We start from the raw sequence: 25,518 nt of genomic DNA on the forward strand, positions 1-25,518 counted from the left end.
CTTTGTCAATTTTAAAACGAAGGGCCTCGAAAGGGAAAAGAGTTGTATTAATTCGGTGGGATTTGAGGTAGATCGATTGAAACTACTTTTTTCAAAATAACAACAACTTATCAATCATAAAAAAATAACTTATTTGAACCCGGGACTATTAACTATGACAGTGTCTCTGACTTTTCGACAGCATCAAGTGAGGATCATTTTGTTTTTGAAGGGCCATAGGTCTGGTTCATGAGAGCCGATTGTTCGTCTTTTCCGCAGTATTATTGGTTGTAGGACCGAATTAGTGTAAGTCAGCTGTGATTGGTTACTTCTCAGTCGACTATGGGTCTCATGCTCGGCTCACGTTCACGTGTGGGCCATTAAAACAGGCCTCGCACACTCGTCTCGCGATTCCTTGCTCGAGTTTTATTCCTGCCTCAGCGTTTTACCAAAATTACACAAACTATTTAAGTGTCTACAAAATTTTGTAACTGCAGGCAGAACTCTAAGGAACGACCAATTTTAGTATCTTTATCTAGTTCTTTGAAATATCAACCTCCTAGATAAACGAGTGATAAATAGTATTTTAGATAGCTCTCTTATGTTTTGCAGTTACCAAATGCTTTAACTGTCTCAAACATGTCAAAATGAAAATGTTATGATGTCTGCATAGCTGACTGAGGAAAACTAAACAGTGAATGTCCCAGATTTTATAATTACTGAGAGAAAATGTTGTTTTCCATTCGCGTGGATAAATGGAAGTAAAAAACAAAACAAGACAACTCTTTAAACTACTGATGTAAGGCTATGAGATCCTTGTGAGTCTGCAAACGATTTTGGTGCTTGCATAAGAGAGCCACCTCTAAAACGATGCAAATAATTAAGTAATTATGCTTACCGAGAGAGTATTCTCTTGTGCCTACATATTGTTTAAAAACCCAGCTACTTCCTAAGTACATCATAAAAAGACCTGGCTCTTCCTTTTGTTTGTATCCAACATTGGTATCTTATGGCGAATATGAAAGTAAAGCTAGCCTAAGAAATAGTGCACGAGGGAAGGTCACACCGCTGACAGTAAATATCGTACAACTTAAAAAGTGGGTTAGCATTTGAAATTCTCGCTAATGGTTAACAAACATTTCCTCCAATTACCAAATAATAAAAAATAATAGCAGTGATATAGAAATAATGGCAATAATAATGATAATAATAATAATAATAATAGGAATAAATGTAATCAGAATTATGAAATTTATAGTAATGATAATATTCATGATAAACGTTTCATTGGCAATCAAGTTAGAAGATACAAATTTTCCTCCTTTTCATTGCTTAGCTGGGTTTAGTGAATTAATGAACTGAACTTGAATTCTTATAAAATTGTTAGATAAAATGCATTTATATTATGAAACAGGAACACAATCGAGTGTTATTTCGGTTAATCGGTGTATCAATCATGTAGAGACCTTTGAAGTTTTTTGTCCAATCAAAGAAAAGGCTTTATCTCAAATAAACCCGAGATTACATCTTTTTCATCTGTTGGCCATTTACGAACTAACTTTAGTTTCGTGCAACGAATATCTCTGAGGGCTAAAACGAGATTTGACTCCCACGAAATAAAACTCATTTTCGTAGAGAATCATTGGACATGCATGAAGCTTCGCCTTCAAGAGGAGACTGAGAGAAGCAAGGAAGAGCACCATTCCTTAAATAACACTGTTTTGTTTTCCTGATTCAGTATCTAGCTATCTATCAGCTCTTAATGTGGGCATAAAAGTATACAACCGCCAGAAAATTACCTGACACATGCAATGGCTAAGCAAATTTAGCAAACGATTCTAACCTTCAAAAAGCTCAACTAGAACAACGCTCATGATTTGAGAAGCGATAAACTTGGTAAATGTTTCAACACCTAAAAAAGTCAAGAAAAGCTGCCTTCACATTCTGCTAAATGATACGCTTCTATGGCGGGGAAAATTCCTACAGAGCGCTTGAGAACGTATCGTTTTCCTTCCCTAGCTCCGACCGTGGTGCAGATTCCACTTCCAACGCCATTGCCTCTTCGTTGTTTTGGTTGACGGACCAGGCGCTCGCGAACGCCTTGTTCTCCCGCCCGACTACTTTCGGCTCCGGTGCAGACTGGGAGGTTTCCAGTACCGATACCTCCTCGCTGTCGAGGCTGATGGACCAGTCGCTAGAGAACGCCTTGTTCTCTTCCCCTATTTCCGATTCCAACGCCAATTCATTCTCTTCGTCGCTAGGACAAGTGTCTTGATCCTCTGCTTCCAGAGTAGGTTCTGTTTCCAGGTCCGCCTCTGCTTCGTTCTGCTGGTCGATGGAGCCTTTCTTATCGGAAAGGAGCTCTTCTGGCAACCCAGCAAACCTATGATTAAAAGCGAAAAGATTATATAATTGTGAGATACGCAGACGAGGTTTGTATTAGTTTCTTAATAAACCTATATTTCTGAAAGAGAAAATGTAGACAGTAAATGATTACAGTGAATACAACTTACCAAAAGAGGCTGTACTCATAATATACCCCCATGAAAATCGTTTCCTTTCCCCAAGCTGCGAAGAACGCGCACGTATAAAGCACGGCGGAGAAAGTAGATTCAAGCGTGCGAGACACGCGAGCCCCTAGTACCTTTGGTAGTTTGCATTGTGCGCTTTAGACTGATTGGCGTAGAGGAATCGATTGTTTTTACTTTCTAAACCCGTCATCGGGCTTGGGTTGATACCTACAGAGATTCATCTTGAGGCTCGCCGAAAAGCTCATATATGGTCTCCTCATCCATCTCAAGAGTTGTCAAGTCTGTCTGTACCTCTTGGTCGCACATCTCCACTATTTCCTCTTCCTCTTCCTCTTCCTCCTCCTCTTCTTTCGCTTCCTCCTGCTCGTTTAGCTCTTTGCTCTCTTGGGATCTATCCTGGATTTCGGATCCTTTGATCTCCTCTTTCCCTTCATTTTCATCTTCCTCGGGGATGACATCAATGGTGAAATGTCCGTGCGCTGAGTAATTGACATAACGAGGTTCTTGCTCTTTCAATTCATCGTAAATGGCAACTTCATCTTTAAATCTGACTGTAGAAGGCATGTTTCGGGGTTTTTTGCGGTTCATGTCCAAAGGAACGGGGATGATGGCATAGGGGTCATCTTTCATTTCTTCATATATAGGATTAGAGAAAGACGCTTTGTTTTCCTCCCCTGTGGAGTTGAGTATTTTGTCGTTATTTTGCGTGGGGTCTGGGTGGATGGATACTATCTCCATCTTGCCGTCTTCAAAATGATACCCCTCGTCGTCCAACTCTTCATCGTCCTCTCCCAAGTCATTCACCGGGAGGAGCAGAGACTGGAAACAAGTGAACGAAAAGTGCGGATTCTTGATCCAATTCAACAAAAATCGTAAGACGTACGAAAAGTATTCCCCTGTAAGAATAAAACAGAAAAAAAATCTGTTGATATAGTCCTCCAAATTCTCAGTTACTTCTAAACGACGCCTTGCTGCCTTGATAGGGAGGTGATTTGTGCTTGATTAAATTGCTTCTCACAGAACATCTGAGTTACAATTAAAAATAACAGGATGGATTTAATATGTACAACAATTGTAGTGAAAAATAATGCAATGTAAATGATAGACACTTGAAGGTAGAATAGGGTCTCTAATTGTCTGAGTTTTCACTCACGAGACCGTGAGGTATGGCCTCGTCACTGATATCTAACACGATATTTCCAAGGTCTCTTTGTTATTCTTTAGTGTGAAAGGCTATACTGTTTATTAATTTTCTTTTCGCGTTCTGCTCAAAATTTTCTCATGGCAAAACCTTCATTCCTCTTAAGTGGTTGAGTGAGTGTGACCGGCAAAGCATCACGCTCACTTGACGCTCTTTCACATCTGCGTTTCCTCTGCTGCGTTCGCCGTCCTAAATTACCCGGCTGACTAATTAAGTTCAAGTACCACGGTAAACTATATCATTTCAATTGCTAATTAGCAGGGTACTGGGCTTCAATCTAATGTACTTAAAAATCATCCCAACGATTAGTGCCCCCAACCCCCGAAGTGACATCTTACAGATAAGCTGTCCAACCACCAAAGTATTCGCTCCTAGAACGGTTATCTTGAATATGTTTGTATCCATGAGTGGATCTTTGAAAGGCTCCCTGTTCTCTAATGGGATTCTGCTCACGGCGCCAATTCCGAGGTTTATGAACGTGACTGAGAGAGCTGTGACCATCAGCTTGTTCTCGAAGTAGTCTTGAATGGGAGCAATGTAGGCAAACGTCATACCATACAGGCCTGCCAGAACACACGTAACACCCACATAAGCCCTGCTCTCTTGTCCAATCAGAATCAGACCGGAAGTGAGTGTGATCTTGCGAGCCATCTCAATTACTTCCCAATACCAAGACGGTGTGTCGTAATTTTCATAAAGAAAACGCAATCCGGTGACGATCTCTTTATTAGGAAGGGTCTCCTGGTATCTCTTTTCTTCCTTCTGGGCTATAATCAGCGCCCGCTCTCTCCAAAGCACAGTGATGGAGAAGGCGGGGAGAGCGATTATGTAAAGGATATTTAAGTAGGCCCCGATCAGCTGTAAGTGGTACTTTGTTCCGTGACAGCGGATGCCGTAGTCAGCTTTGAGGTAGTCGTCACATAATATCCCTTCTTTGTCACGGCAAAGTCGTCGGCAGGCGAGTGGCAGGACATTGGCCGTTTTAGAACACGTGCTCAGATACGTCACGAAGAGGAAGAAGAACAAATTCCTGTAGACGAGTTCTTTGGCGTGTGAAATACGCTTGGCTTTTTCCATCTGGGTCAGGCTGTTACTTAAGGTGACCATCAAATAACGCACACCGAGAATGAATGCAAAGAAGGCGATAGCACAAGCATTCAATCCCATGCTAGCGTACAGACTACCAAATGCGTCCACCTGGAGACTCGAGAACAGACAATGGAGAGGAGCAATCTGCAGAAAATTCAGCTGTAGTAATTCTGAATACTGGGCGATATCGTCAAGGACATTTGGCCATTTGACGAACGAGAAAGCTTCGAGTAAACCATAGGTAACCTGGTAAAATCCGATTATGATTTTAAGTCTGGCGAAGATGATGTCAATCAAAGGGCGTCCTCGAGCTTTTTTCGTCTTCTTCCTGCTGTACCAAACCAAAATGGCAACAATGAACAGAAAGAATCCGACCAACATTCCTAACTGTATTGCCATTGACTTTTTAGTTGGGCATTTGCTGCAAACCTGCAACTGTTTGTAGTATCCAAACTGACAAATGCCACAGACGGGACCCTCATAACCAGGCTTGCAAGGATTGTCAATGGCATTCACCCCCCCTTGGCAAGACTCCTCCCTTGGACATTTTGTTGCCTTCGGCATAGGATAGTTGAAATCCCTGAACGAGTTATCGAAGGATTCTTGAGGATTTATGAGATTTGTGGAGAAATTTCTGTATCGTTCCCTGTGTGTTTCGTTCTGCCATTCCCACCAATAACCAGGTTTCAGATTCAAAAAGTCAGTCTTGCATTCTAGGCCCTCGTGTTTACCGCCTCTCTCGCACTCTATACATTTGCCAAAGATATCGGTCCGATGGAATCCATCCAAGCAATGGCAAGCGATCTTTCCGGCCATTCTATCTGTGTTTGTTCCTGATAGGGTAACAGAAGTAGATAAATAAGGATTTCTTAGCAGTGGTGCATCTCTGAAGTGATTCATGTGCAGAGATCCAAGCTTGAACTGGAATTCAGGAAGCCCAATATTGTAGAAGTAGAAAAACTCTGCTTGGTCTAAAATTATGTTTAGAGGGATTTCAACATATGTAGCAAGGCCTGTACTAATGGGTATTCCTTCTCTAAGCTAGATAACCCCTGCTGAACAATTGTTGAGTTTTGAATTACTAACCTCGAGGACATGCCCTACAATGTTTATAGCGCGTTCCTGGATAGATGTCCAACTTCACGTACGCGCCACGTGGACAGGTAAGACACTGGTCCTCAACATAGCCAGCACTGTCAGAAAGAAAACCCCCTACGAAAGAAAGCCGTGAAAAGTAGTCATACAGACTTATTTCTCCTGATTCTCTGCTCCGTAGGAGTAATAAGAAGCTTGTAAAAAGAACACTGACGAAAGCCGTCGATGCCTCCACTTAGGCTTAGTTCAGATGAAGTCAGATAAACTCTTGAGGGCAGTGGATTAAATATCCAGAGTAAATTAAAGGAGATAAAAGTTTTAAATTTAATTTTCATGATATCAAAATATTTAACAGGTATTCGCCGAAGTGGAGGTGCATGTTTTTTTAAGTATAGACTAAAACAGCGAGATGATACATCAAGAAAGATGATTGTAACTAATTTATTCCTGCAACAATTACAATATTTTCGGGCGCAAATCCCGCGCGAGTGGCGTGGAGGTAAATAGCAAAGAAGATTCAGAGTTTGGTAGCCAATCAGAGCGTGCCTTTAACGCTATCCTCTGTTTTAGAATACACTAGTCTACTTTATCAATTGTTACAACGTAAGGGCAATAAACTACCTGGTGGACACTTTTTGCATCCTTTGCCTTTAAGTGAATAAGTCCCCTCTGGGCAGGGAAGTAGTTTATAGTGATGGGTCATATTCTCTGCATCATAATAATGCTCCACTTGTTCAAAACCCAGGTTCATGAAACTGATCAAAAGATCCAGTCTCGCTCTTTCATAAATCTTCCCTGATACGCTGACCATTTCCACGTTCGATGCATTAGGATTCCTACAAAGAAACCTGCTTTGTTATAAAAAATATTGCTGTTTATAGATAAAGGAATGTGTAATCATTTGTTTCACGATGCAAGAGTCAGGCTAATCAATCGTGTATTAATGGCGACGTTTCAATTGCGATACTTCTAGTCTTCGTCCGGCAAAGAGGTTGAACGTTTACTTGTTGTTATTTTCAGCACCTGGTTTGTTGTTTCGTCAGAGACAAGTCAATATTTATCTGGGGGGGGGGGGGGGGGGGAGAGGGGGATGGCGTTGGAGAATGTTGGGGATCACGTGGTTTTCAGGGAAAACGAAGGAATTTTTTTTGTGTACTGACAGATAAATTCTGCAAAGAGTTTTTTCCTTTTTCGTGTAGAACCTTACTATTCCAATGAGCTCGTCATTCATTGTCCTGAAAAGAAATAAAACGTTGCATAAAACAGAATTGCGAAATAGTAAGGTCTTGACAACAACATAATTTCGAGGTGGAGGCCTGTGCCCACACGGGCTGTATTCTTAACAATACTTAAATCGTGTTCAGTTCAACATTTCAAAAATGTAAAGCTATTGCGGGAAACTTTGATCTATCGTTCAGTAACTTACTTTTTAGCTGAATCAGTTACATTTGCAAACCCTAATTTTAATTTCAATTGAGTGCGATAAATCCAGAACCAAATTAATGACTATCACCAATCAAGACAAACAGCGGAAAGATCAGAGGAAGCTTTCAAGAGTCTGCCCGGTTTTAACGCGCAGAAAAAAACTCTCCTGGTCGCGATTTGTTATATAGTTTCCTCTGATTGGAAAAGAGGGTACAGATTTCTAAAGTGATCATATTACGGCGTGATTAAGCAACCCAGTAAATTTTGGAATTACTTAAAACATTTAACTTTGAAAATTACAGTTCATGAAAATCGTCAGATCCGATGCCATAAAAGGATTCGAGATTCATTTCTGGTACATTTGTCCGGATCATGTATCTGAAGAAAGAGGTCAAGAAAAATACTGTCCGTTTTGCTGGTTTTACTCTTTAGTCTTACAATCAAGTTGCGTCGTTGCAAGCACGTTGTCTTTATTACTGTAAAACTAGAAGTGCTTTTTTCCTGCCATGATAAAAAAATTCTACCCATTTGAAAGTACTGTATCCTCTTTGGAGACTGCTCATCCCTATCTAGCCGGATAATGTAACCCATATATCCCTCTCGGGGGCTGCACATACCTATCGGGTAGGCGAACATTAACCCTGTATCCCTCCTCGAGTGCTGCTTATCTCTATGAAGCATGAAAAGACAACTCATATATCCTTTTTGGGGGCTACTTATTCCTACCTAGCATAAAAGTATAATCCATGAATCTCCCTCGGGGGCTGTATTTCCCTAGGGAAAGGCAAGTGTTCCCATTAAGGGCTGTATATAAAGTATGTATACGTACAGGTGTAACTCACGCATTCCTCTCGGGGGCAGCACATCCCTTTATAGCATGCATGTATAACCCGTGAGTCGCCATCAGGAGCAGCACACCCCCATGGGGCAGGCGAATGTAACCCCCCGTTTTTTCCTCCAGGGCTGCATGCGCCAATAATGTAGGCAAAATAACGTATTTATTCTCCTGAGGGGCGGCAAGTTAATATAAAACATACTCTTTAGATAACTTATGTCTCCCCGCGGGGAAGCTCACTCACATGATGACTCCATCGGGCGTCTGCTCATTCTCGTCAAAACCAAAGGCGTGTCTCTCGAGTTTTTCAATTTCATTATCATTCAACACTCTGAGGAAAATAATTCACAACAGAAACATGACGAAATAAACAATTTTTTCGACTATAACTTAGACGGCTGGTTTTTCAGATAAAACCATTCTGTTTATGCCATTTTGTCGCATAAAGAGGTCATAATTCTAACAGGCCTCTCTGGCTTATGCAGCAGAAACGCCAATACACAAATGAAGTTGTCAATTGCTGGGAAAGTTCTAGAAACGTTCCTCTGAAGAAGGAAAGTTCCAACTTAATCCAGAAAAGCTTCGAGTGCAATCTGTTCTAGAACACCATTTTAAATCAACTATGTAATTAGAGTAAGAAACTCACAACATCTCGAGTTTAAGATTCCTCTTGAAGGCTCCTTCAGGAATCACAGTTATGTTGTTGTTACTCAGCAGACTAGGATTGGAAGTAAAGAAGCGCGCGAGCGTTTGGTGAATTCGTTAAATTGAAAATGTTTACCTAAGCACTTCATTATTCTGTTTGTCCCTGAATTATACGTACATTCTTAATGTCGGGTCGAAATATTGAAACTTTCTGGCTTATCGGAAGTACTAACGCCCTGTTCTGACCAGAGATTGTTTTTAAATTTCCCAGTTACCCTCTTTTGGTTTGTTCCTCGTCTGTCTTTTGGACAATAATTCAATCGCGGACCATGCACATATTTGATATGTCATCTGCAGCTGAATGCAGGAATTTGATCAGTTATTAAGTGCACATTCAGCTTTAAAGTGAAAGTGTGCGCATTTTAGAATTTTGTCATAAACTTCGCTTAATTATATTGGCTTGAATCAAAGTAGCAACGGCACAAAGTTTTAGGACATTTTCTGTGACTTGCAGATCTACCTTAATGTTTCAACTCACAGGTATCTTAAAGTGGGGACATCCGTAAAAGTCTTTCCTGTTATTGCTTGCAGATTGTTATGCTGCAGAAATCTATAATTTTGAAGTATTTTGTCACATTAATGTTCATGAGATTGTTGATTCTCTTCTAGTAAGAAATATTGTTAAAAGGAAAGCGGGTTGTGTTCGTTGAGTAGTTTTCGGGAGGCTTCGGGAAGAAAAGTCGGATCTTGATTCGGAATCAATAGTGAGGTAATCAAAGTGCAAAAAACGGTTGGGTGACGAAGAGAGAGTGAGAAGGAGAGAGAGGGGGGGAGAGAGAGGGGAAGAGAGAGAGAGAGAGAAGGGGGGTGGGTTGATGGTGGAAATAACACGAGGGAAACGCAGTCTAAAGAAATAATTAAAAAAATTATGAGTACATTTCTAACTAGTCAAAATTGACTGTCTGGTCTCTTTAGTCCCCAGGCTCTCCCTTCCAACATTTCTTCCCCTACAGCTTTGAGGAACTATATTGAAAAAGATACGTGAACACGAAATGACAGTAAAGAAACGGGAATAACCCCATCCCCCTGACCTGTTAAATGGCTGATTAAGGGAGAAATGAATATCTGTTGTATTTTTACTCACAGAAATTCAAGGCTTGTTAACTTATCACTGAACAGGTCGTCATCTAGGTAACTGACACGATTGTATGAAAGATCTCTGCAAGAATTAACAATAAATTGCACCTTTTTTCTCTGATATAAAGATGGGTTTAGCTAATTCTATTTCTGGTCCAGTGGGTTTTTACGCCTGTCGGGATATTACATTTCCAAGAGTGTTGCGGCTCGCTATGACCTCAAGGTAACCAATAAGAGCGCTCGATGCTGAAGAAAAATTTCCAAACTGTGAAACAAACTTGATGTTTGATACAGTTATCTTGCAACATGAAATAGTACAAGCCTAAAAAGGATCTAGAAAGGTTATCCAACGTGCTGGAATTTTTCCTGGTTTATGTGGATGTAACAGTTTGCCCTCAAGCTTTTTCATCAGGCTTCTCTGATGGTTCATTAGAACCTATCCCTACACCTGGGTGGAGGCACTGTGAAGGTAAAATGTCTCGAACCCAGACCTCTCCATTTAAGGTCCAGGGCGCTAGCCGATAAACTGCCCCTGGCATGTCTCGTAATATTCTGAAACATTGTATTACTTCATGTGTGCGCGTAACATACAGGTATTTGAGTTTTCCCAGTTTTTCAAACAAGCGATCTTGAAAGTCCATCATTCTGTTATGGGACAAGGATCTGAAAAAGTAATCAATACTGACTTAAGAACATCATTCATTTCAGAGTAGGAAAATTAAGATGTAAAAATTGGGAATAAATAGGAATAAACTCTCCTCTGTCAGGCCCTCCCTTTTGAACTCCAATTTCCACCTGCTACGAGAAAATAAGTTTACCGTGAAGTGTCGTGAAACCAAAATTAAGATATTAAGAGAAAGAGCGCATGCTCGGTAAAATTGGTCGCCAGCTGACACATGGCTCTGAGGCTTACAAAGTTTTCTGAATTTCCATAGATTTTGCCATGTGAGAATAAGGTGTGGATCTTTTAGTTTGTCCCACTTACAGGTAGTATAAGTTTATAAGATTGGAAAAAATATCCTTATCGAGTTCTTCAATCCTGTTTGAGCTGAGATTTCTGAAAACGGAAAGAAGTCAAGGCAACGTTCACTATGCTACAAGCTGAATATTAATTGGTATTTTTCTCGAACGTATTGGCTTACAAAGCCAAAGTTTATCCTGATTTCCGTGTTTTGAAGTAACTGAGAGCATTAATTGTTCAATACCCGCATGGGATGGTTATATGATCAAGTAGTCCGTCTTTCCCATTACAAATGCTCCTTCCTATCTCCACCCCCCTAAGTCAAACTCAAACTCCTTGGGAGGTGGTGTAGCTGACAAAAAATACGATAATAAGTCCGATCACCTTGAGGAACATTATCGACCCACAGAAATATCACATGACCGAGAGAGACTATTTAAATTCAAATTTAATATTTGCCATTATATCTTTAAATATTAAAATCCCAAAGGTGTGATTTTTTTTTTTGGTATCTGGCGGCCATTTTGTACCGCAATCACACCAAAGCTCATACATGTTTAAAGACTGTTTTGTTGAACACGGTTAAAATTGTTTTCTGCATAGAAGCTGCATGCTCAAACCAATGCTTGTCGACTTAAAATTTAGCAATTTGAAAATACAAGTTAGTGACCACTAGCAACCTATGGAAAATTCAGTTTTCAGTTCTCTTTTTCCGATTTTCATTAAGTTAAAACTGGTTTAACTAAACATGTTTTTGTAGTGTGAATGAGATTTTGGTTACCAAAACAATACAGTGATGATTATGTTCGTGCCTATGGTAATTCTTGTGGGACTCGAACTCTTTTCGTGTCTCAACAGTTTCTTTCATCCCTGTCAATTAAGATAGCTTATTAGCAAGCGGTTGTAAATGTTCCAACTACTCTTGACTCAATGCAATCAGAAAGTATAGATTAGATATTACTCACAGACTTTCAAGCTTAGTAAGGCTTGAAAATATTCCCAATGGTACATCGTTAATGGCGTTCGAAGACAAGTCCCTTAAAGATCGATAAAATTGAATCATGCACAAAATGATATCAGTGAATAATTGAAATTTATTTATGACTCCGAATATTGCATCTCTAGTGTTTTGATCAGTTCACTCAACTCCGGTTATCAGCTCATATTCCGGGTCACCTTAAATGGAAATGAATTGCGCCAACTGTTGCGGAGCTGAAAGAAGGCTCCAGATATCCACCCTGTTTTCATACACAAAAAAATATCAATAGAAAAGGTGTGCGCTGTTCGCGTGGTACTTTTTCTTCTTTTCTTGGTTCCCAAGAGTGGACACTACGTCTCTTATTTCGCTTTAGTTACCTCTGCTAACACGCGTTCTGTTGTCAAGCAAACTTTACTCGTTAGCATCTAAGGTTCTAGAACACTAAAGGGCATCGGGCCTTGCCACAGTTGGTTTAGGGGCAGTCACTCTTATTCAATGGATGTGGACCATATTTGGTGAAGAGACATGACTGCAGCAGAATTAAAAAAACCTATCGTGTGCAAGATGCAGATTGAAGGAACTCTGCCATTCACATGCGTTCGAGATCTTTCAAAATTAATTCAACTCACAGTTGTAGAAGTTTCGTCTGAGAACGAAATAAAACCACGTTCAGGGTTTGGACTCTGCTTGACACGAAAAAACTGCAAGGAATCGAATGATCAAAGTAAAGAACATGAAAATTTCTCAGGAATTTTGTTTCGAAATATGAGTGCTGTTAAGGTGGACATTTAAGCGGAAGGAGAGAAGAACCGGCGGATCCACAGACGAAAAGAAAGAGGAAAAGATACGGACGAACATGGGATAGATATAGACAAACAAATACGACCGTCTGACTGCTTGAATGACTGGCTATCTGGCAGACAGACAGGTCGACAGACTGACAGACCGTCAGACTGACAGACCGTCAGACTGACAGACCGTCAGACTGACAGACCGTCAGACTGACAGACCAACAGGCAGATAGTCTTATAATATTGTAAATGTAAACTTAGGGAATAGTTTCCGATGCAGTTAACTTACAGATGCTCTAAATTCGTGAAAGCACTGAACATGGCAATAGAAGGGTTTTTCAAATTACTTTTAGTCACGTGCCTATAGAGAAATAAAAACAAGCTTAGAATGGGATTTTGTGCTTAACCGAACCAAAATAGGTCAATGAAACTTTTTTTTCCTGAGATTTTTGGTCAGTAAGTTGCTCAAATTAAAAAAACCCTTATCTAATTTTTTTTGGGGGAGGGGTGGGTGAAGGAGTAAAGGGTACGATAGCACAACCCACCTCCCGCAAAATTTACTCACCCCTCCACCTGTTATTTTTCAGGAATACTTTACAAAAGTAAAAGGATTCTTTTTATAATCATTCTTACAGAATATCGGGAGCCATGATAGAACACTCCATTATTTCAGTGGATTGTTGAACGTATTGGCAAGAAAGTGATTTATTTCCCAAGTAAGAAAACCATTCATCAGTTACCAGAGCACATCGTAGCCTGCAATCTTCTAAAGAGACAATTAGTTATATGAAACTATAAATAAAAGATAAACGACTAAATAAGGGACCAGTCGGGAGGGGCGAGGGGGGGGGGGAAGTCGGAGGATTTGAGGGGTCATATGGTTTTCAGGAGGGACGGAGGGTGGATCAGTTGTTACTGACAGATTTTTGAAGGGGGTAAGGGGGGGGGAGGGGGGGAGGACAATTGATTGAAAATTAACTGCCAATGAAGGGAGATTCTAAACTGTAGTGCATGGCGCTCCCCTTGTCTCGTGCGAGCAGTTATTAACGGTGCGTGGAAATGGAAACGCACGAGTGTAGATCGTCGTTCTGTCGCTCGCTCTTTCACTCGCCTGCGCGCTAAATCTCTTTCTCCTCCAGCATTTTCCCCTTTTTTACAATTTTAAGATTTTAACTTGGGGTCTCCTGCCATTAAAAGTGTCAAACGACTCAAATAACCTTATAAGATTTAGCCACATTATAAACTCAGATACTCAGCGATGACAAACAACATGAGGTTTCTCTTACTACTCGCTAAACATCCGTATTCTTCACTCCATGTAAAAGCGATCAAAAACAAAACCAACAGCTTCATGGCGCAAACGGGTAATTTTAGCATAATCACAGAAATTCTAGATCATAGTAATTCTCAGCCAGGGTTTCCTGCAAAAACACAAAAAAAAACAAACAAAAAAATTATACTGCAACTAATAAGGATTAAAAACAATTCTGCCGTTTAGAGCCGGACGCTTGCTACCTAAGTTCATAGCTAAATAATAGAGAGAGTTGCCCCTTTTTGGTCAGAAGAACAATTATCTGAAATAAGGAAACAATTCCATACGCTCCCAAATGCCAGGAGGACAATACTTTCCCTGTTTCCAAGAAATATCCGCTCAAATGTTCCCACGGAATTTCCTTGCTCTCCCGATCTTTCCTGTTTTGTGGAAAAATGCTCTCAATTCAAAGAAATTTCATTAAAATAGCCTTGCAGGTTTAACCGGAAAGTTGTAAGATAAAGTGAGTAAAAAACTATAACAGACAGTACATTTCATTTTCGTGCATGCTTTAGAGTATCTGGTCATAAATTGGGATAAATAAGAATTTTCATTTGTTTTTTTCATCATTCGGTAACGACTGATACTAGTGGTTTGAAATTTTTTGAAAAAGAATAATAATTTTCCCTCTTTATTTTCGCCCTGCATGCATTACTGGGAGCTTTCAGTTGAAACAAAACAATAAAGCTGGAAATGGAATTGAAAGAAAAGAGCCAACTGCAATTATATTCTGACAAACTAATCTGTTATTTGTGAAAACTGCAGGAGAAGTTGATAGATATTGGTTTCAAGTCAGAATTTAAGTAAAAGATGTTAACATATGGTAGAGGTTCAAGATTTGAAAAAAGAAATTTAAATTTACTTTCCTTCAGAATATTTCTCTACTTTAAGTAAATCTCAACAACAGCACAAGCAAAATCCAAATGTTTGCATTTGAAGTCTTGACATCAAGAGGGAAATGTCCCGCCAAATTCTCTGCTATATTTCTCTTTGAGAACATGTATTTGGGTCAGATATTAGATAAACAGATTGTGTTTCTTCTTGTTTAAGTAGTGGATCCAGAGCTCTCTGGCATTAATTTTCAGCGAAAATTCGCACGGTCTTTTCGATCTAGCTTAACTGTGTAAACAAGTCACTGAAATTATTCTTAAAAACACGAAAAAGATAGTAAACGATCTTACCTCATGAAGCTTCTCCCTTTTCTGCAAGTTTGCCGAACTGGTGTCAACTTCTTTTCCTTACCACGTGATTTTTGGCCAATGAACATACCGTTAATTCAGTGATACAGCAATTAAATGCATTTTCCTTAGAGGGTACCTCTCGCGATGACTTATTCACTAATCACCTGTTATCCGAAAGGCTATTTTAAACAGAGTGGTCAGTGGTATGACGTTTCACCCTTTATTTAAAAACATTGTTTGACTACCTGTCAACTTTCCTATGAAATGAATTTTTTTTTACATCTTTACGGCGTCTCATTCGAGTCAAATAAAAGGCAATTGTAAACTGTTGTGACTCTCATAGTCTGTAGGCGCCATGATAGCATAATTGTCTTTGTTCGTGATTTTGGTTTTTTTGCTTAGTTTTAGGTCTTGTAGCTTTTGTTAATTGGTCGTGTGCTTCCTTTGCTTCGTATGTTAGTTTGTATTTTGCATATGTTGGGATGGTAAGTTATTTTTTCAGGAGTCTTTTCTACGTCTGTTGAAATCGAGTGTAGTTGCAGCGTGTCATCCAGTCTTATTCGTCTTTTATCGCTTTACTTCGCCTCGTTTAGACAATGAGCAGTCTCTCCTTTTCGGCAAAGTCCGCTGCACAAGTCAAAAACAATCAGTGAAAAAATAAAAATAAGATAATAATTACACAGAACTCAGAGAACTCCCAACGCTCCGCGCTGTACGCTAACATCAATTTTTTTCCCTGAATTTTTTTTTTTGACTCGCCCAATGGCTTTCGCCGACGTGGAAAGACTACTCATAGTTTGCACTTCGTTTCATTGTGTTTTGTATCAATTCGTTTACTTCTGATGGTTGAAGAAAACTGAGCGCGCTAAGACAAATGTGGCTACAAAGTCAATAAAGATGGCTGGTTGGCAAAATGCAAAATCGAAAACCACGGTGCCGCAGGTAATTTTGGGGCACCCTGACTGAGCACAATCTGTTGTTTATATGTTCACATGAACAGTGCGCGCGGCTATTCATTGACTTTTGCGCAGATCATGCAAATAAGAAAGGTGTGAGCTCGAGTTAAAAGGTAATCACAAGTACGTTCTTATGCAGCCGTATTCCAAAATAGTCAGGTAAATTGCTCTTCCGTTGAGTGTCCCGTATCCCTTATGTTATTTATATTGCCTATGTTATTTCCAATCTTGTAATTAGTCGTTCCGTTCTTGATGTATTATATGTTCGTCATACTTTACTTAGAAACCACTGGAAATGGCGTGTAAATGAAAGAGTTCGGTCGAGTCGTCAAAAATTCAGTGTACTCTTAAGTTTATTGCTGGTGCGTTGGTTACAGTTGCTGAATAAATTAAGGTAAAATTTCTACTGGTCAATTTGCATGATTGGAATGTGATTAAATGCTGGGAAATTCAGGTCTAAAAAACTTGAAAAAAACATGTAACGAGGAAAGAATCAGAAATGTCCATAACAGGAAAGATGGCAACTTCACTTGTAAGTGGTAACGTGGTAAATTTTTTCAACCCTTTTCACTTCCATGATCTCATTACTAATTCTCTTTACTGTCTGCTATACAATTCTTGCGAAGTTCGTGCTGAGAATCTGGCATTGCTTCAACTAATAATCCTCCAATTGACATTTTTATTTATTCTCATCACTCGTCTGTTTGATATTGTATCGATGTTGCAAGGAGAAGTTTTGTCTATGGAACTTTATGGGTTAACGCGGAATTCGGCTCTCAAAAGACCTGGTTTGTTAACTTTTTTTGTGCGCACGTTTTATGTTTTGATGATTCCCCCATGCGCCAAAAAAGTGAACAACAACAGTTGTAAAAGTCTTAGGGTCGGGTTCTCTAGTTTTCCTTGCTTCGCTGTATAATTCCTAGACCCTCGACCCTGGGGTCCAGAGCGCGGAGCGGGACACCTTGTGTCCCATTTCTGAAAATTTTAAGGAACACTCTCTTGTTCAGCGTCTCACGTAGCATTGATTTTTTAAGTTAAAATAATAATTAAAAAAGTGAAACAGAGTGATTGAAAAAAACAGACGTTTATTATTAAATTTGTACTCGTAAGTTAGCTGTAATCTAAGAGACGCGCATGCGCTCATGTGCGTGCGTGGGTACATGTGCGTGCGTGGGTGCATGTGCGTGCGTGCAAGGTTGTCGAGTATTTGTCTATTTTTGGTTAGCTTACAGAAGCCACCCTATGTGCATTTGACTCAAATCAAGACTCAAATCAAGACTCGCTGGAAAGAAAAAAATCCTTGGGTTTTCTTGAATCTGAAGTCGAGTGTTTCCTCATGCCTCCACACATGTATAGTTCCTGGGATATTAAAAAAAAACCAAAAGAAATTAGAGGTGTAGCGAATGAACAAGAACACGCAGCTGGTGAGAGAATCTGGCGAGAGGACTGTGTCTAGTTAGTTCTATATTATAATAATTATAACTACCATTATAACTATCATAATTATTATTGGTATATACCACACAAACGAATAATGCTTTTCACGCGCGCTGATTATTGGGACCTACTATTCACCACCGTTTTATTTCAAGGTTGGTTGCGTAAATAATTAAAACTTTCCCCTGTCAGATATTCAGGATATTTCACACGAACACAAGCGATACATTCGTGTCTCGGATACAAAAAGTCAACCATCATTGGTCGAGGAAATAAGGAGTTTCATCATTGATCATGATGCAAGTGGATAAATCATTGTTAACAAAATGTTTGAGTCTTTTACTTACGGCGATGAAAAACTGCCTGTATTTTTACATTTTCGCATGGTTCCAGTGTACGGGTTTCCTTTTCGACAGCACTTGGCGTTATTGCCCTCACAGCCCGTTCCTCCAAGTGCAACACACGAGCGACGATGTAGATACTTCTGAAAATTGTTGATGTAACAAAAACAACTAAATATTTCTCTCAGATAAAACTCTTCTGGCTTGTTATATGTGGTCAATATTTCATGCCTAAAAAACTTAATAGATTCTTTAGAGAGCGCAGATGACATCTATGAAAAGAAAGACCGTGAGTTCTTCAAAATTGTCCTTGCTCTAAGAGTGGCTATTGTTATCACGATTCAATGCATTTTTCTATCTTGAGCTATAGCGCCAACGCATTGCACGATTGTCGAGTCTTTTATTTTCATTCATTAGTGAAGTGGGCTTTTCTTGTCACTATCACGGCTAATGTTTTTATATGATAAACAAAATAATACATGGTTGTTAGAAGATATAAAATTTCTCGTCTGCGCTCACTCGTGAGCTACCGAGTTGAATGCTCGAAGAGAAATTCCGTATCTACGCGCGTGCATGCAATATTCTCTATTTTATCCCTTGGGAGGGATGAGGCGGGGTCAGAGAATTTCTTTGGGGGGGGGGCGTGGGGTCGTCACATGGTTTTCAGGGCGATCAGATGAAGTATCAGTACTCGGTAACGGTGTTTAAGGGGAAGAATAAAGAAAATTGACTGCTTATGAGGGGAGATCATTTGAATAAGCCCCCACCCCCCGTCAGGTGATAAATAATTACCGCGCGAGAAGCAAAAGCTTGATTGGCGACTAACGACACACTCTTTCTCCCAAATTTGTCTCTCGTTCCATTCCAGTCTCGCATTGCCTTGTAGATTTTTAGGGTGCGTTTCTTTAAAAAAATCCAAATCCGGATTCTTGAATCCAAAAACGGATTTTGCGTTTCTTTAATAAAATCCGAAAATGGATTTTCAATCTATAGAATCCACACTCCGAGTGGATTCATTAGATCAAATCTAAATCCGGATTTTTAGGATTCATGATCCGTGCGTTTCTTTATTGCACGGATACAAAAAGCAGTACGTTTGGCAAGCGGTCGTCTTCTTAAAATCCGCCACATTCCCGTCATTTTGTTGTAAATATTAGCTGCTGCCGGCCATGGCGAATAAACAAGGTGAGTTTTTTGTGTAGTTTCACCGAAATTTTCCGTCCTGTACGTATTTTTATAAATTTTCCGGATGTTTGATGCGTCTTGGCATCTTTTATTTCTATCTACAGGACAATATTGGACGCACAGTTTATCTGCAGGTGAATATCCAGAATATCAGTGGAACGAAAGCCACGTTCAACCGGGCATTCAACCTTATCTTCCTCAGTTCATGTTTCCACCACCGCAGGCATCACAGTTCAGCCATGAAACAGTCAGATCAGTATCACCTCAGCCTGGTCCAAGTTTTTCTTCTTTGGAAACAGCTGCAGCCACGTTCAGTCAGTCGCGTGAAGGCACCGAAGGCGAATCGAGAGCTCTTGTACGCTGGTCTAGAGCTGATGTGCTGTTGTTAATTTCCTGCTATGTCGAACGCAGAGAACGATTTAAAGATATAAACAAAAAGAACAAGTCCCTGTGGGAAGAAATCAGCGAAGAATTAAAGAAGAACGGAGTGTTCTTTAATGCCAAGGCGTGTGAGACGAAATTGAAAAATCTGAAGAGAAGTTATGTTGCTTGTGTTGATCACAACAAAGTCAGCGGAAATGACCGAAAGAAATGCAACTTCTATGACGAACTTCACGAAATATTTTCGAAAGATGATGCCATCGCTCCAAAAACATTGTGCAGCAACATTGATGGTAAACGGAGCAAAGATGCAGTCAAGAGTGTTAAAAATTCCAGTTCCACATTGAGTTCCACAGGTAGTGACACAGAGGAGCCTGTGGTTACAAAAGCAAAGAAAAAGAAGTTACCAGAGCGGAAGAAAAGAGAAGACCTCGTTGGGCTCTTTAAGGAATTTACACAAGACAGGAAAGAGGAAGAAAAGGAAAAGATTAAAAAGTTTGAAAATATGCACAATGAACGCATGGCACTCATCGGCCGATTTTTGAATGTTTTTGAAAAATCATTGAACAAAGAGTAACCTTGATTCCATAATTTTTTATTGTGTTGCAGAACATGGGATTATTTGACCACAAACATGAACATAGATACAGTAAACCTGAGTTTGTTGTCAGTATTGAGTTATCTAAAAGTTTATTATATCATACATGTTAACAGTATTATTGCAAGTTGTATGTTTTTTTTTATCACATACATACAAGGAACTACAACAGCAACATTAGGTGAGAGGGCCTAACTAAACTGGTTTTGATATTATTTATATCCTTTACTTTTTTTAGCCTGATTCTCAGATGCTTCAGATCACTTGTGTCACGCACTTCCTCCTTTCTGTGCGTGACACAAGCAACCTGGACTGTCAGAGTATTAGGCTGTTACATTTGTGTTGAAAGTTTACATTTCAAGCAACACCATAAATGTTTCAGGTAGTATAAAGTGATCCATGTACATGGCTCTACTATTTTCTTATATACTTTTAAAAACAAATAAAATATTGATATTTATAGCAAAAAGACTATTATACAGTATAAACTTTATGAATGACATACACCACCTATGAAAGAAGTGTTCATGAAAACACCACAGTACAAAAGGTATCAATACATAAACCACTTATAAATGCTAGGTTTATGGGATCAGTCTCATTATCATGTTTCTCTTATCAACTGCTCCTACACCTGGTGGAAAGATGTCATCATCATTGTCATCATTGTCATCATCATCATTAGAGTCATCTAAAAAATCATCGATGTCATCTTCAATAATGCAAATGTTGTGTAAGATGCAAGAGGATACAATAATTTCCGGTATGTCCTCAATTTTGTCAACATCCATCATTGTTTTTAGCTTCCTAAACCTGTTCTTAAAAAGCCCTATGGACCTCTCAACCACCATTCTGGTGGAACTGTGGGCAGTATTGTAACGTCTTTGTTGAGCAGTCAAACGTCCGTTGTCTCGAAATGGGGTCAACAGCCACCTCTTCAAGGGATATGCTGCGTCTCTCAAAATGTGCGAGTTGCCAGGAAAATAATTGTCTGGGTTCACTTCAACTTCTCGGCAGATCGGAGAATTACGAAACACGCGAGCATCGTGTACTGAACCAGGGTAACCACAGAAAACATCGGTTATGAATAAATCCGGGTCACAAATGACTTGTAGTTGGACGGAAAAGAAACCTTTGCGATTTATGTATTGTTCATGATTGTTATGTGGTGCTTTGATTGGTATGTGGGTGCCATCAATAGCCCCCAAAACACCCGGAAAACCCTTTTTCTCTTCAAAGGCCTCCATCACCGCTTGGGCTTTTAGACCAGTTGGAAACTTGATAAACTCATCCATTAAGTTCCTCACTATTGCTTTGCAAACTCGTCTGTAGACTCTGTACGCAGTTGCCCTGCAAACATCAAATCGATCGGCAACAGAGCGTAAACATTCTGGATTCCCAAGAATCCACAGCGTAATAAGGATTTGCTTTCTTAACTCGACCGGTGGTCTTCCTCTATCGCCGGTGTATTGAGGTAAGTCGCCGTGGACCGAAAGCAAATGTTCGAGAACTGTAACTGTATGCCGTGACATGCGGAAGTGACTTCGGAAGTCCTCCGGTATGTAACTAGGTACGGTTATTTCGTAAAAATTCTTTGTGCGAACGTGTTCTTTTCGGACGAGCTGTCCGGCCGCCAAAAGGAATAAAACTGCTTCGTCATCGGCTCCTAAAAGAACCTGTTGTTGTTCAAGGTCATCGGCAAGGACTTCTTCGAACAGTTCAAACATCAAACCAAAACTTTCCGCCATTTTGAAAACTCCCCCCAAAACACGCGAACTGCATGCTGGGGTCGTTACGGCTAATTGAAAAAAAAAATCCATTTTCGGATTTTTCGTGTCTTTAAAAATAACGAATCCGCATGATCTCGGATTAAGAATCCAATCTTGGATTTTTTTAAAGAAACGCACCCTTAGTCTCCCTCTATCAATAAACCAACCTTAAAGAATTCCCTTGGGTAAGGTTTAGTTTCCTGATGCTGTGGCGCATGTAATCTACGAGCCTCTGCCATGAGAACACAGGAGATCACCATGAAAACCAAAGCCAACTTCAACATCGTCTTAAACGTCACGTAAACCTCTGCAAAGGAATGTTTAAAGTCATCTCCTTCGTGGGCGGGTTAATTGGTAAAATCAAGTATATGCATGTGCTGTATCCGTAATTAGTTTCGCTTCACCATCCTTTTGTAAATACCTTCATTGATTAGTTTTTGCACGCAATAAATAATAGAGGCGAAATCTCACTACTTTTCGCTGTGACTTTTCTCCCGCTGTAAAAAAAAAAACTTTTCTGGACCTTATACCTGAAAAACATTTCTAAGACATCCAAAATTCTGCGGTGAACTCAGAGCGGAAATTCTGAGCGGAAAGAACCAGAACTTCTTGGATTAAAGACGACGATGAGTTTTTACAAACTATCCTTAAGGAATCCTAAACACACCAAGAAAATGAATTAAGGACCGTATTCTCCCGAGTTTAAACGATTATAAATGAACATGCTCATGTAAGCGTTACCATAAGACTTCAAGTTCGCGACTTAAATTTGCATAAAGCACTTAATGGACAAGTTGCCAGTGATGCATGCATTTTCATTTATGGCATGGGCGGTATTGGAAATTGCAAACGGCTGAAAAACAAAACCAAAATTCATAATACTGATAAAGTAAATTTCGCTCGCTCCCAACGTGTGAGTTTATAGCTCAGCTGTTAGTGACACCCAATAGAGTACTAATCTGGGGGGCACGAGTTCAAATCCCGTCGAAGTTTGGGTTTTTACCAGACTTCTTTTCTGCAATTTCTTAAAATTTCATCACATCTGTGAGGTTCATTTCTTCAGTTGCTGAAACTACAGCTAGAATGTAACGACCAGTTATTGAAGAAAATGAAAATTTAGGCTGCGGTGTCAGGCGATCTGCGTGTGACCCTTGAGATTTCTCCACAAGCGACATGTTTGAATTGAAGTAAATAAATGTTTTTCCAACGTTATTTCTAAGCCTACTTGACACTGTTCATGCTCTGATAAGATATTCAGATGTAACAGCCAGTACGGCGCTTTTAAGAGTTATATGGAAGTTTTCAGAACTTACCTCTGAACTGAAACAAACTTAAGCAATTAACCTCACTAACTTTTCCAAACTTTCAATGCGTTGCCTTTATAACTAATTAACAAACGACCCCCCACAGTCAAAAACCTTGAGAACCCACGACATGCTTAAAATGTTGATTGTCTTGTTATCATTTACAAACAATCAGTAAACCTCAAAATTTCTCCATAAGCGAAATGTTTGAAGTAAATAAATGTATTTCCAATGTTATTTCTAGGCCTACTTGGCATTGTTCATGAATTCTGATCGATTTTCAGATGTAACAGCCAATACGGTGCTTTTAAAAGTTATAAGTTCTCAGAACTTACCTCTCAACCAAACTGAAGCAATCAATCTCACAAGAAGCTCCTGACCTCACTAACTTTCTCGAAATTTTGATGTGCTGTCTTAATAACTGATTAACAAACGACCCCCAACAGTCAAACTCACAAAACCGTGAACCGACTAAAATGAACGGATATGTCTGGAATGTTCATTGAGGTGAATATGAAAGCGATCTTTGTAGTAATAAGCTGTAGTGAAAATAAGGCCTGAAAAAAAAAAAAAAAGGCCTGTGCGGAATTTGAAGCCATGACCTCTGCGATATCGGTGCAGTGCTCATGGCAATCATTCACAAACGATCCGTGAACCTCGAGATTTCTCCATAAGCAAAACGTTTGAAGTAAATATAATATAACGACCAGTTATTTGAACAAAATAACAATCCAGGCTGTGGTGTTAGCCGATCCGTGAACATCGAAATTTCTCCACAAGCGAAATGTTTGAAGTAAATAAATGTTTTTCAAATGATATTTCTAGCCATACTTGACACTGTTCATGCTCTGATAGGATTTTTAGATGTAACAGCCAGTACGGTGCTTTTAAGAGTTATAAGTTTTCAGAACTTACCTCTGAACCAAACTGAAGCAATCAACCCCACTAACTTTCTCGAACTTTCAATGCGTTGCCTTAATAACTTAATAACAAAAGACCCCTCAAGGTCAAACTCACAGGACCGTGAACACCTCACGGATATGCCTGAAATGTCAATTGTCTAGGAATCACTCACAAACGATCGGTGAACCTCGAGATTTCTAGGCCTACTTGACACTGTCCATGAAACTCTGATAGGATTTTTAAATGTAACAGCCAGTACGGTGCTTTTAAGAGTTATGAGTTCTCAGAAATTACCTTTGAACCAAACTGAAGCAGTCGACCCCACTAACTTTCTCGAACTTTCAATGCCTTTCCTTTTAACACGTTTCTCCAGGACTGTGATTCCACCAGTGAAATTCAAATCTAAGTCAGATTAAAGCACTCCTTTCGCTTCTTAAGTATAAAATATAACGAAACGCTTTCATCGCGACACGAAATAAAAGAAAAAAACCTTCGATCAGTTTCCGGCGAAACATTCTGCAAATGAGGGAGTCACTGATGCGTATCAAATCGGCAAACTTCAAATACTGTAGACAACCCTAATAAAGGAATAGCGTTTTGCCTCGTTTCTTGATTACATAATACACTCATAAACTAAAGAAGAACTGAAAAGGAGTGCACTTCAAATTTGTTGTTTATTTTCCATCTGATGGGAATTTGTCGTAGCCGACGTCGACTTTTCAACCGTGCCAAATTATTCCGTCATACTCCAAGCTCTAAACGGCGATAAGTGCAAACCAACAATAGCGCTTTTTCTCTATATTTTCGATTTCTGGTAAAACAAAAAATTACTGACTTGGTTAGTCAAACTTTTTTGTCCAGGAAACTGAACAACAATAGTTGTAAAAGTCTTGAGGTATGGGCTCTCTAGTTTTTACTCGCTTGGCTGTATAATTCATTCGTCCAAGGCCCATTTCCGAGTTCACGCTAGTCAGAACTCAAATCTAGGCCCCTCGACCCCAGAATCCAGCGCGCGCAACGGGACAGCATGTCTTCCATGATAAAAATTCAAGGAACACTCTCTTATTCAGCGTCTCACGTAGTGATGATTTGTTAAGTCAAAACAAAAAAAACAAAAAAAAGAAAGAGTAAAACAGAGTGAATGAAACAAACAGACGTTTATTACTAAATTTTCACTCGTAAGTTAGCTGTGACCTAAGAGACGCGCATACGCTCATGTGCGTGCGTGGGAAAGTGTATGTGTGCAAGGTTATCGAGCGTATGTTTATTTTTGTTTAGTCTACAGAAACCACCCAATGTGCATTGGGAAAAGACTCAAATCAAGACTCGCTGGAAAAAAACATTCTTGGGTTGTCTTGAATCTGACACTGAGTGTTTCCTCATGCTTCCATACATGTATACGCCCGGGGTTATAAAAAAAAGTAAATCAAAATCAAATTAGGGGTGAATTAGACTGCGCAGCCGGTGGGAGAATCTGGCAGAA

At 39.6% G+C, this 25,518-nt stretch overlaps 3 protein-coding genes across 3 annotated transcripts; 1 reads left to right on the top strand and 2 right to left on the bottom strand.

Annotated features, from left to right (window-relative positions):
- Window positions 1-384: 384 nt before the first annotated feature.
- Window positions 385-14,182, bottom strand: LOC113669718 (uncharacterized). The gene is made up of 18 exons (XM_027185795.2): window positions 13,955-14,182; window positions 13,302-13,434; window positions 12,958-13,029; window positions 12,507-12,578; window positions 11,864-11,935; window positions 10,923-10,994; window positions 10,529-10,600; window positions 9,945-10,019; window positions 9,339-9,410; window positions 8,802-8,873; window positions 8,400-8,486; window positions 7,621-7,698; window positions 7,056-7,130; window positions 6,517-6,731; window positions 5,887-6,012; window positions 4,050-5,633; window positions 2,722-3,406; window positions 385-2,362 (listed from the first exon to the last, which is right to left on the bottom strand). The coding sequence occupies exons 1-18, from the start codon at window positions 14,043-14,045 to the stop codon at window positions 1,960-1,962; spliced, it is 4,056 nt and encodes a 1,351-aa protein (XP_027041596.2). The 5' UTR covers window positions 14,046-14,182; the 3' UTR covers window positions 385-1,959.
- A 3,000-nt stretch (window positions 14,183-17,182) lies between these two features.
- On the bottom strand, window positions 17,183-23,629 carry LOC149053604 (uncharacterized). Its single transcript, XM_089187743.1, has 4 exons — window positions 23,468-23,629; window positions 21,996-22,135; window positions 17,902-18,038; window positions 17,183-17,476 (listed from the first exon to the last, which is right to left on the bottom strand). Exons 2-4 carry the CDS (start codon window positions 22,110-22,112, stop codon window positions 17,452-17,454), a joined length of 279 nt encoding a protein of 92 aa, XP_089043869.1. The 5' UTR covers window positions 22,113-22,135; window positions 23,468-23,629; the 3' UTR covers window positions 17,183-17,451.
- Window positions 19,034-20,528, top strand: LOC149053605 (uncharacterized). The gene is made up of 2 exons (XM_089187734.1): window positions 19,034-19,080; window positions 19,185-20,528. Exons 1-2 carry the CDS (start codon window positions 19,065-19,067, stop codon window positions 20,036-20,038), a joined length of 870 nt encoding a protein of 289 aa, XP_089043860.1. The 5' UTR covers window positions 19,034-19,064; the 3' UTR covers window positions 20,039-20,528.
- Window positions 23,630-25,518: the final 1,889 nt, after the last annotated feature.

The sequence above is a fragment of the Pocillopora damicornis genome, chromosome 1 (genome assembly GCF_964200805.1).
Source record: "Pocillopora damicornis chromosome 1, jaPocDami1.2, whole genome shotgun sequence".
In the NCBI taxonomy this organism is placed as follows: Eukaryota; Metazoa; Cnidaria; class Anthozoa; order Scleractinia; family Pocilloporidae; genus Pocillopora; species Pocillopora damicornis.